General features: G+C 54.1%; 1 protein-coding gene across 1 annotated transcript in view; it reads left to right on the top strand.

Moving 5' to 3' along the window:
* Nucleotides 1–8: 8 nt before the first annotated feature.
* PTCHD2 (patched domain containing 2) overlaps nt 9–10,343 on the top strand; it is a gene marked incomplete at both ends in the record, with an annotated part of 15,873 nt that continues 5,538 nt past the window's right edge. Inside the window, 11 exons of the mRNA XM_008949850.1 lie at nt 9–351; nt 1,607–1,826; nt 3,342–3,478; nt 3,902–4,036; nt 4,255–4,415; nt 4,789–4,928; nt 5,707–5,852; nt 7,417–7,578; nt 7,988–8,149; nt 8,463–8,585; nt 9,123–9,259. Coding sequence (XP_008948098.1) covers nt 9–351; nt 1,607–1,826; nt 3,342–3,478; nt 3,902–4,036; nt 4,255–4,415; nt 4,789–4,928; nt 5,707–5,852; nt 7,417–7,578; nt 7,988–8,149; nt 8,463–8,585; nt 9,123–9,259 — 1,866 coding nt within the window. The remainder of the gene's footprint in view (nt 352–1,606; nt 1,827–3,341; nt 3,479–3,901; nt 4,037–4,254; nt 4,416–4,788; nt 4,929–5,706; nt 5,853–7,416; nt 7,579–7,987; nt 8,150–8,462; nt 8,586–9,122; nt 9,260–10,343) is intronic.

Below are 10,343 nucleotides of genomic sequence, written 5' to 3'. Positions count from 1 at the left end.
ACGGGAGGAGTGCCCCGCACTGGGACTACCCTGGCACCTACGTCAGTGCCAACACCCAGACCCACGCCCACTGGCGCATCGAGCTGGTGTTCCTGGCCAGGGGGGACTCTGAGAACAACATCTTCACCACCGAGCGCCTGGTCACCATCCACGAGGTCGAGCGCAAGATCATGGACCACCCTCGCTTCAGGGAGTTCTGCTGGAAGCCCCACGAGGTCTTGAAAGACCTGCCCCTGGGCTCCTACTCCTACTGCTCCCCTCCCAGCTCCCTCATGACCTATTTCTTCCCCACGGAGAGGGGAGGGAAGATTTACTACGATGGCATGGGGCAAGACCTGGCTGACATCCGAGGTGAGCTGCGGGCTGTGGGTGAGGGCTGGGTTGAGGCACACATCTCCTGCAAGCTCAGGCACCCACTGGCATGCAGCTCAGAAGGGTGACTGCCTCCTGCAGAGGAAGGTGCTGCCATGCTGTGCCTCGAGTCATCTTTCCTGCACTAAGCCCCTTGTCCAGCCCTTTCAGCAAAGCCCCTCTGGCTCCAGTCGTGGGTCACACAGGCCCCAGCAGGCGAGTGAGAGGGACAAATGAGGGGGAGTCATGGGTTGTACTGTCTTCTCCTGACCCTCATCCCCTCTAAACGGCTGTGGTTAACCAGAGGAATGTCAGATCTCCAACAGACAACAGGGCTGAGCCTCCCTGCACCTCAGAGCAGATGAAAGAGGTCTGTGGGCTGCTCTGAAGCTTGGAAGGCAGCTTGTGAGTCAGCAGCTGAAAAGGCTTCTGGAAGGAGAGGGGGAGGAAGGCCCTGCTGCCTCCTCCCGGCTCTGTGCCCTGTACTGTGTGCAGCAGAGGCTCTGGGTGGTGGGAAAGAGGTGAATCATGAGGAGTCTGGGGGTGTGATGTGCCTGTGGGATGAAGGCTCCATCTGTCTCCCAGGCTGCAGATGATAGCTGTCCAGGAGCCATGCAGGGAGCAGGCAAAGGATTAACTCCATCTGCTCCAGTGTAACAGTTCTGCTGCCAGAACAGGAAAGGAGTGTGGGTTCTGGGTCTCTGTGGAGTGAACTCAAGGGAACGTGGGCTCTAGGGGCAGACAGGCAGTGTCTCTCCCTCAGAACTAGCTGAGCGCCTCCATCTCTGCATCTCTCACACCGTCAGGTGGCAGAGGTACCAGGTCACAGCAGAGCCAGGACTCCTCATCTTCCTTGCCTGCTGTTGGTGGCCTGCTGTACAGGAACTAAGTGCCCCAGCAGGGGGAGGCTGGTGGGGATGTTGTGAGCCTTGCAGCCTGGGGGAGCTGTGGCTCAGAGCACAGGAGGGTGGAAGGTGTGTCCCTCATGGGGAGCTGCGTGGAGGCAGCACCACGGGCAGAGCCCCAGAGCAGAAGGGCACTGTGAGTCGTTTCAGCCCTGCTTTCCTCAGCCCTCCTTGCTCTCAGCAAGGCAGCAGCACTCACTCTGCTGAAAGGCAGGATCACTCCCAGTTTCCCTTTGCCAGACTAGACCCCGCTGAAAGGCAGGATCACTCCCAGTTTCCAGACTAGACCCCATGCTTTGCCAAGCCACCCAAGCAGGATCTAACCAAAGTGGTGCTGCTCTCTCCCACAGGGTCCCTGGAGCTGGCCATGACCCACCCCGAGTTCTACTGGTATGTGGACGAGAGCTTGTCTGCTGAGAACATGAAGAGCTCCCTGCTGAGGAGCGAGATCCTCTTTGGGGCCCCACTCCCCAACTACTACTCGGTGGAGGACCGCTGGGAGGAGCAGCGCCACAAGTTCCAGAACTTTGTCATCACCTACGTGGCCATGCTGGCCAAGCAGTCCACCAGGTGAGGGCATCTGCAGGCAGCACAGGGGCCTTGCTGCTCCTTCAGGAGCAGGGAGGGGCAGAGGTGGGAGAGGATGGGGCTTTCTGTGGCTCTGAAGGAGGGGATGGAGTTGGCCCTGCAGGGTGTAAAAGCTCCATCTTAGGGTTTACTCAGGGCAGACGTGCCTACTCCTCTCAGTGGTGGCTCAGTGGTGGCCCTGCAGCATTTGGCCTCCCCTGGGAGGCACAGGAGGCTTGAGTGCCAGCTCAGACTGCTGCTCACTCTGGAGCAGTGGCCACGACATGATGCTCCAGATGAAGGAGCAGATGCATGTCCTTTGAAGCTGGGCTGGGGCAGAGTGCTGGAGTCAGGGTGGGGAGTCCAGGGCACAAAACCACTCCTGGGCTTTACTGCAGCAACACCCAGAGACAACAATAGACACAATGAAAGGGAGCCAACGACTGGATCCAGTGCCTGCCTTTCCTCCCAGCCCCTCTCTGCTGTTGGATCCGTTTGCTTCCATCTCACACATCCAATTCCACTGGCTCAAACAGAGCTGTTTCTCTGCCTTCCTGCTCTGAATTTGGCCCAAACTGGTCCAGTGCAGGGGGTGAAATGGTCCTTACTCCAGGCATCAATCTGTGGATCTGATTCTCTTTTTGCTCTTGCCAGTGAAATTTTATCCAGAAGCTCTTTGTACAAAGAGGTGGGGAGGGGAGTTTCAGGGCAGGATAAGCTCCAGGAAGTGAAGACTTTTTGCACCACCAGGTCTGTATGACTGGTTGAACAGAGCTTTGCTCAGTGCTTGGGAGAGGGAGTTGGTCAAACAGAGCTAAAAGGGCTAAAGAGGAGCTCAGTGTCCTGCCAGCTGAGGGAAGGCAGTGAGTCCCAGTGTCAGAGCACCTTCTCCATCTCCAGTGCCCTCCTGCTCTGAGTCCCAGTAGCTCCCACAGCGATCTTCAGAAGCAGAGTGATGTCCAGTTATGATGCTGGAAGGGAATTGGGGGCCAGGATCAGTTCTGAAGCTGGGTTTCCTGATAGCCTCCTGTGGCACAGCGTTGTTGCACTCCTGCTTAAATTATCTTGGATTACTTCTGCTCAGAGCCTGCTTCCAGGAGCAGAAGCTGGTCAATCATGTGGTCTCTGGTAAGCTCTCTCTCTGCCTGCATCTGCTGGTTATTACCTTTGTGCTCAGTATAATAAGCAATGATTAGGATTCCAGGTGGAATTGGTTTTGAAGGCTTCAGGAGCTGTCTGTTAGTGCCAAAGACCCACCACACACTCACTGGAATAATTTGAAAAATCTTAGACCTGCTCTTTTATTTTTCTCCCTTTTTGTGTGAAGTTCACCTCCAGCAGGAGCCTTGTTCAGCCTGCTCCCTCCACTCTGAGCTGGCTCCTCAGAGAACTGCCAAGTTCATCAGAGCAGTGACCTCCTTTGGCTCTGGGGAAGACATTGTGCTTTAAATCCTCTGGCTCTGCTCCTTTTACATTCAACTCTGACCACTACTTTTCCTTCCTATCTTCCCACCCTAGCAAAGTCCAGGTGCTGTATGGAGGGACAGATTTGTTTGACTATGAAGTGAGGAGGACTTTTAACAATGACATGTTGCTGGCCTTCATCAGCAGTAGCTGCATAGCTGTCTTGGTCTACATCCTTACCTCGTGCTCAGGTAGGCTGCAGTCGTGGCTGCCCTGCTCTCACAAATCCCAGAGGGGCTCCCAGTGTCTGTACAAGCCCCAGCAGAGGCTCTGGTGCCCTGGCACCAGCTTGGCTTTGTGCCACAGCAGCATGCAGGAGGTCACACAAGTCTGGTTCCCCAGAGCAGAGATCTGTGGGTGGTGTGTGGGGAAGGCTCAAGGAGTACAAGGCTAAGATGCAAATTCCTGCCTTGCTAGTGCTGGAGTAAAGCCAATATAATTTCATGGGTGGACCTCATGGGGAGGTGTCTGCAAGTGGTACTCTAGCAGCCCTGAGCTATTCTGCCACCAACACACTCCTGGGAACCAGGATCCCAACAGAGCAGGTGGATGTGTCTGTTCTCCCTGGGGACAATCACTGATGCCACTTTTTCCCTGTTCCTTTGCTCCTCCAGTGTTCCTGTCGTTCTTTGGCATTGCCAGCATTGGGCTAAGCTGCCTGGTGGCTCTGTTCCTGTACCACGTGGTGTTTGGGATCCAGTACCTGGGAATACTCAATGGTGTGGCTGCCTTTGTCATCGTGGGGATTGGTAAGCACCTCCTTGTTCAGAACCTACCTGGCTGTCTTGCCACAACTCCTGCTTGCCAGAGAGAGAAAGGTGGGGCTGGCAAGTGCAGGTTGGATTTTCAAGTCCTTTCCCTCCATCACCTCTAAGTAAAATATTTACAGGTCAGATGTTGAGGAGAAACTGGATTTTTAGTATCTACTGTGAGCACAGCATCACAATCTTCCTCCCTCTTTCCCCAGGGGTTGATGATGTCTTTGTGTTCATCAACACCTACCGCCAAGCCACCCACCTGAAGGACCTGCGGCTGCGCATGATCCACACCGTGCAGACAGCAGGGAAGGCCACCTTCTTCACCTCCCTCACCACGGCTGCAGCCTATGCTGCCAACATCTTCTCTCAGGTACACTGCACCTTTGGGATTTCAGGCCTGTTTTTGCCAGAGGGAAGCTGCCAGCACTGTCTCTCTCTCCTCTGCCCCAGCACGGGGACGTGCTGGGCTTGCTTGCCCTGGAGCTGTCCCTTACCTGCTCTAAGGCAGTGGACAGTCTCCCTCTGTCAGCATCCAAGGCAGTATCTCCCATGCCACTGATCAAACGGGATCCAGTGGCTCTTCAGGCTCCAGCTCAGCTCCTTACCTACCAGGTTTGCTGGCTACCATGACTGAGGTCAGCAGGTGCTATTCTCAGGTCCCTCCAGATGTCTCTTCCTAGCCTGGTGTCTCTCCAGGTCTCCTGTCCCAGTTGATCCCAGCTCCATGTTTTCTCTTCATGTAGATCCCAGCTGTTCATGACTTTGGCCTCTTCATGTCACTGATAGTGTCCTGCTGCTGGGTAGCTGTGCTCTTCACCATGCCAGCTGCTCTTGGAATATGGACCCTTTATGTGTCCCCAGTAGAGAGCTCCTGCCAAACCAGGTGAGCCCTGGAACCTCCTTGTGTGGGTGGGAAGATGTTGTAGAACTCAGGGCCAAGGCAATGTGCAAATCCTTGCCCTGTCCTCTCACTTACCCTCTTCCACAGGCAGCTTGGCTTTGCCATTCCCTGCTGTTCTCTAGCAGAAGGGAAATTTAAGTTGGGCCATTCCAGATTAGAGCAGAGTGAAAGGGCCAGGCCCAGATTTCATTCCCCTTGGTGCAGGCACAGATGGCTCTCAGGAGCCAGGCTCTGCAGTGCCAGTCATACCTGGGCATTGAATCCTGTGGAGTGCTGGAGCCATTTGTGTCCTGGGAGCACTTTCTGCAGAGCTAAATCCTCCAGCTCTGGTCACACGAGCCCTGCAAGGCAGACAGATCAGCACTGCTCCTGCCTGGGAGCAGAAGCCAGGCGTGCAGATTTGTGTTTGGAATCAGCACGTTTCCCCTTCCCCTGCTCTTTAGCAGTGCAGATGACCTGGCCTGATTTAATTCATTAGCAGGGAGATGAACTGCTGAAGCCCCTGTCACTCAGTGCCCAGCAGTCACAGCTCAGCCCTGCTGTGTCCAGCCCAGCCTGCTCCTGCTTCACCAGAGCAGCTCAGCCCTTGACCTCTCAGCACTTAGCAATGGAAATTGCTCCTGGCAGTGCCTCTCGTCTTCCCAAGTAATTGGAGCAGGCTGTTGCTGCTCCCCTTGTCACCAAAGGAGCCCATGGTGATTCTCAGCAGGATGTGTGGCTTGAAACTCATGCTTTTGTCTCCTTCCCTGCTCCAATCCAGCTGTAGTCAGAAGTGCACCAAGAAGAGTGCCTTGCACCTGGCTGAAGATCTCTACGTTGCCTCAGAGGCCACCTCCAGAGCAGGCAGAGAGACCCTTCCCTATCTTGATGATGACATCCCCCTGCTCAGCGTGGAGGAGGAGTCTGGTATGTGCCTGCTGTGGAGTGCATCAGGGTGACCAGGCTGCCCTGGTCTGCCTGGCCCTGCCACTGGTCCATGCCTCAGTTTCCCTGCTTTTAAGCTGGAGATGATGGTGCCACAGAAGGTTGTAGGAGTCTGAACTCACAAGGGGTGTGAGTTGCTTTGAGATCTTCAGTGAGTGTTGATACATGCTTTCTAACTACTTTGCTGACCCTCTTGGATCTAATGTGGGCTGTACTTTCTGGCTGGAATTGGTGATTGTGACAACCATGAAACATCTAATCCATAACTCCAGGACAGTTCACCTTTGAGTAAGGAGCATTCTGCTCTTCTCTGCCATTCAGAGCACTGCATTTGGGCAGCAGGCACGAGAACACTGTTATTCTGCAGCATCACCTCCTCAGAGCATCTTCTCCTCTTGCAGGAGGAGGCCTTTGAGTAAGGAGCATTCTGCTCTTCCCTCCCATTCAGAGCACTGAATTTGGGCAGCAGGCAAGAGAACACTGTTATTCTGCAGCATGACCTCCTCAGAGCATCTCCTCCTCTTGCAGGAGGAGAGCAGTGACTTGCCTGAGACCCCATAAGCAATCTCAAAAAAAAAAAAGCCCAGAAATTCCCTGTCTGTTGTTAGCAGGAGATAATCCTTCTAGACCTGATTGAAAACAAGGGTGCTTAAAGGGTCATGCTCTGTTGTACTTGGCTTTTCAAACTTGCTGGGATCTCTCCCTTTTAAACCTCCTCAATGGAAGCAGTCTGGGCAGGGAGTAGCTTTCAGCCTAATGGCAAACTGGAACTGGAGGCAGATGGATCAGTGGCTGGGAGCCCATCGATCCCACAGCAGTGTGCAGACCCCCTTCCTGCAGAGCTGGCTGGGAGCTGCCTTTGATAGGCAGACAGATCAGCCTTGGCACTGTGCTGCAAAGCTGTCTCCTTAGTATGCCAGAGCCACAGGCAATGGTAATGTGTGGAAATAGCTCCTTCCCTTCCCTGGGGCAGTGAACAGCAGGAGGCTGTTCTCCAGGGAGCTCTGGGCATCAGGTAACTCCTGAAGAGGCAAGCAGCTTGTTCCAGGTGGTGGCCAGGCTTGGCTTGTGGGTCAGCTGTACAGCATGCCACACACATTTTCACCCCACGAAAAGCAAGTGCCCACTTTTCACTCCCAAAGAAGAGGGCAGTTCCCTGGGCATCCCTGAGCTGGAGGGAAGAGATCAGGGGGGAGCCAGGCTGCAGTCAGGAAGAGCTCTGCTCTCTGCAGTTGGCTGCAGGACATACTTAGTGGGACAGGGACAAATTCTTGCCTGGCCCAAGAAGCATGTCCCTGTGACCTTATGGACAATGTGGGATCTGGCAGAGGAGGAATTTAGAAGTGAAGCTGTCAGATGGCAGTGACTTGACAAAGATGCTTCCTGTGACATCCTGGGAAGCTGCTGCCTCTGCCTGGGTCTTACTCCATCTCCTGAGGGAGTTGTACAGCACCTTGCAGAAGATTTTGTAAAGGAGGGCAAGACAGCTGTGAGTCACTTGTGACACTGAGCACTGAGACTGCCTTTGATTTCTCTCTCTTTCTAGTCTCCCTGGAAATGGGGGATGTCCCCTTGGTGTCTGTGATGCCAGAAAATCTGCAGCTCCCAGCAGAGAAGAGCAACCGTGGTCACTTGATAACTCATCTGCAGGACCTGCTGGAACACTGGGTGCTGTGGTCTGCAGTGAAGAGCAGATGGGTGATTGTGGGTGAGGAAGGAGGGGGGGATTCCACCTGCATGGATTTTAGAGGGTTTGACAGCATCTGATTCAGTCCCTGAGCCTTGATTATGAGTGACAAGAGATCGAGGAAAGGGACATAGTAGATGGGTTTGAACTCAGTGGAAGAGCATCCTCAGAACATTTGGTCCCTGAGGGAACTGCCTGAGGAACTCTGAGACTCTCCACCCCTCCCCTTTCACTCAGATCTGAAGTGGGAAATCCTGATAGTTTTTTCCAGGCGTGGGGCTCATTATAAGAAAGCCCAGCTGCTAGTGTGCTTTACTGTGCCTTTTTCCTGTTAAAATACCACCTTTCTGCCACACCCCTGAGTATGCCCTGAGTGCAGGATGCACGTAGGGTCCCACACGCTTACCTGAGCCTCTCCTTCTCCTTGCAGGGCTCTTTCTCCTTGTTTTGCTCCTGTCCATATTCTTTGCAAGCCGCCTCCATCCAGCCAGCCGTGCTCCAGTTCTGTTCCGGCCAGACACGAACATCCAGGTGCTGCTAGACCTGAAATACAACCTGAGTGCTGAAGGGATCTCCTGCATTACCTGCTCAGGTGAGAGTGCTGGTCCCCAGACAGTGATGGGTGCAGCCTGGCCTAAGCCCTGGGCTAGAGGAGCTGGAATGTGAGGTAGAGACCTGCATTGTTCAGGGAACTGCCTGAGTGTTTCTGCACGTGAAATTCCTTTAAAATCCATGAGAAGTGACTACTTTTACTCCTAAGTGCTGGCCACGTGCCAGGGACCAGCTGGGGCTCTGTGCTACCTGCTTAGGGTTTGGAGTTCAATAGCAGAGTCCATGGTGTGCACAGGGCTGGTGGGTCTCTTGTGCCATGCACTTTTTCCTCCCTGACTAACCTTGTGGGACAGGTTTGTTTCAGGAAAAGCCCCACAGTTTGCAGAACAACATCCGAACCTCCTTGGAGAAAAAGAAGAGGGGCTCAGGGTCACCTTGGGGAAGCAAAGGGAGCATAAGTGATACAGGGCAGCAAGGTAAGGGGGGCATGAGGGCTCTGACCACATTTGGGCCCAGGAACCACGGTTCCAGTCGGGTAAAAACTGAATAGCTGATGGGGAATAATCCTCCTCAGACCCTGCCCTGCTGGTCTCTAGCTTGGTGCTGGTTGTAAGGGGCATCAGTACAATCCCCCTCCCCATAACTACCTGCTGTTCTCTGGGCCATGGTCCTATAAGCCAGGTGGCAGGGACAAATCCCTCTGGTCTGAGTGCAAGGCTTGGAGCTCAGAGCTTGGGCATCCCAGCCCTGTGTCAGAACCTTGTTGGCAGGCCATGAGGAGAGTAAATTCAGCCTGTTTTACATGGGGTTTTGAGGATAAAAGAGTTATTGGGCCAGGTCCTGAGATGACACTAATAAGCCATCAGGAATGACTGCAGCTCAGGATATGTTTGTGAAAACCTTTGGGAGGTGTGCTGTGCTGCTCCAAAAGACCATCCTTTGCTGCTGCCCACCTCTGTAGGATTTGCTCATTGTGAAGTACCACTTGCCCACATGCCCTCTGTTTCCTTCAGATCTCCAGGGGACTGTGTATATCTCCAAGTCCAGAAGCAAGGGAAGGCCAGCCATCTACAGATTCTCACTCAATGCCAGTGTCCCTGCTCCCTGGCAGATGGTGTCACCGGGAGACGGGGAGGTGCCTTCATTCCAGGTGAGTCAGCCCAGGGATGTTGGACCCCTCTATCAAGAGTGCAGCACTCAACAGGTGAGCACAAGAGCCTCCTCCTGTCTCTCCACGGGGCCCTGGGTAGCTCAGGATGAACTTTGCAGGGTGTTGCAGTGAGGTAGCAAACACGGAGGGTGCCTGGCAACTGAAGGTTGTGCCTCGCAGTGCCATGGTACTGACCTGCTGCTGTTGTGATGTGGCTGTCAGCACTGGGAGCAGAAGTGAGGGTGTCTGTGGAGGTCAGATGAGGCCTGGCATCTTAGAATCACAGAATCACTTTGGTTGGAAAAGACCTTTAAGACCATGGAGTCCAACCATTAACCCTACCCTACCAAATCCTCCTCGAAGCCATATCCCCAAGCCCCACATCTCCACGGCTTTTAAACACATCCAGGGATGGGGACTCCACCACTGCCCTGGACAGCATGTTTTAATACTTGACAAACTGTTCAGTGAAAAAGTTCTTTCCTATGTCCAGTCTAAACCTCCCCTGGAGCAGCTTGAGGCCATTCCCTCTTGTTCTATCACTAGTGACTTGTGAGAATAGACCAGCACCTTCCTCACTACAACGTCCTTTCAGGAAGCTGTAGAGAGCAATAAGGTCTCCCCTCAGCTTCTCTCTCATCAGACTAAACAGCCCCATGTCCCTCAGCTGCTCCTCACAAGACTTGCTCTCTAGGCCCTTCACCAGCTTCATTGCTCTTATTTGGACCTGCTCCAGCACCTTCATGTCCTTCTCATACTGAGGTGCCCAAAGCTGACCCCAGTATTTGAGGTGTGGCCTCACCAGTGCCAAGTCCAGAGGGACAATCATCTCCCAGTCCTGCTGGCCACCCTATTTCTAATACAAGCCAGGATGCTTCCATCACTGGCTGAGCTCATTCTGGCAGAAACTGCTGCTGAGACAGCTGGATTCTCACTGCTGCCTTCTGCCCACCCACAGCCACAGGGGAGCAGGCAACACTGCTAGTGCACAGGCTGTGCTGGGGGGACACCCCCCAGCAGGACTCCTTCAGATGTCCCTCACCCTGGCCAGAGCAGCCACCCCTCAGCCTAGGCCACGGGGAAG

This window comes from Merops nubicus, unplaced genomic scaffold (genome assembly GCF_000691845.1).
Source record: "Merops nubicus isolate BGI_N331 unplaced genomic scaffold, ASM69184v1 scaffold31840, whole genome shotgun sequence".
In the NCBI taxonomy this organism is placed as follows: Eukaryota; Metazoa; Chordata; class Aves; order Coraciiformes; family Meropidae; genus Merops; species Merops nubicus.
This window is presented reverse-complemented; position numbering and strand designations above follow the sequence as displayed.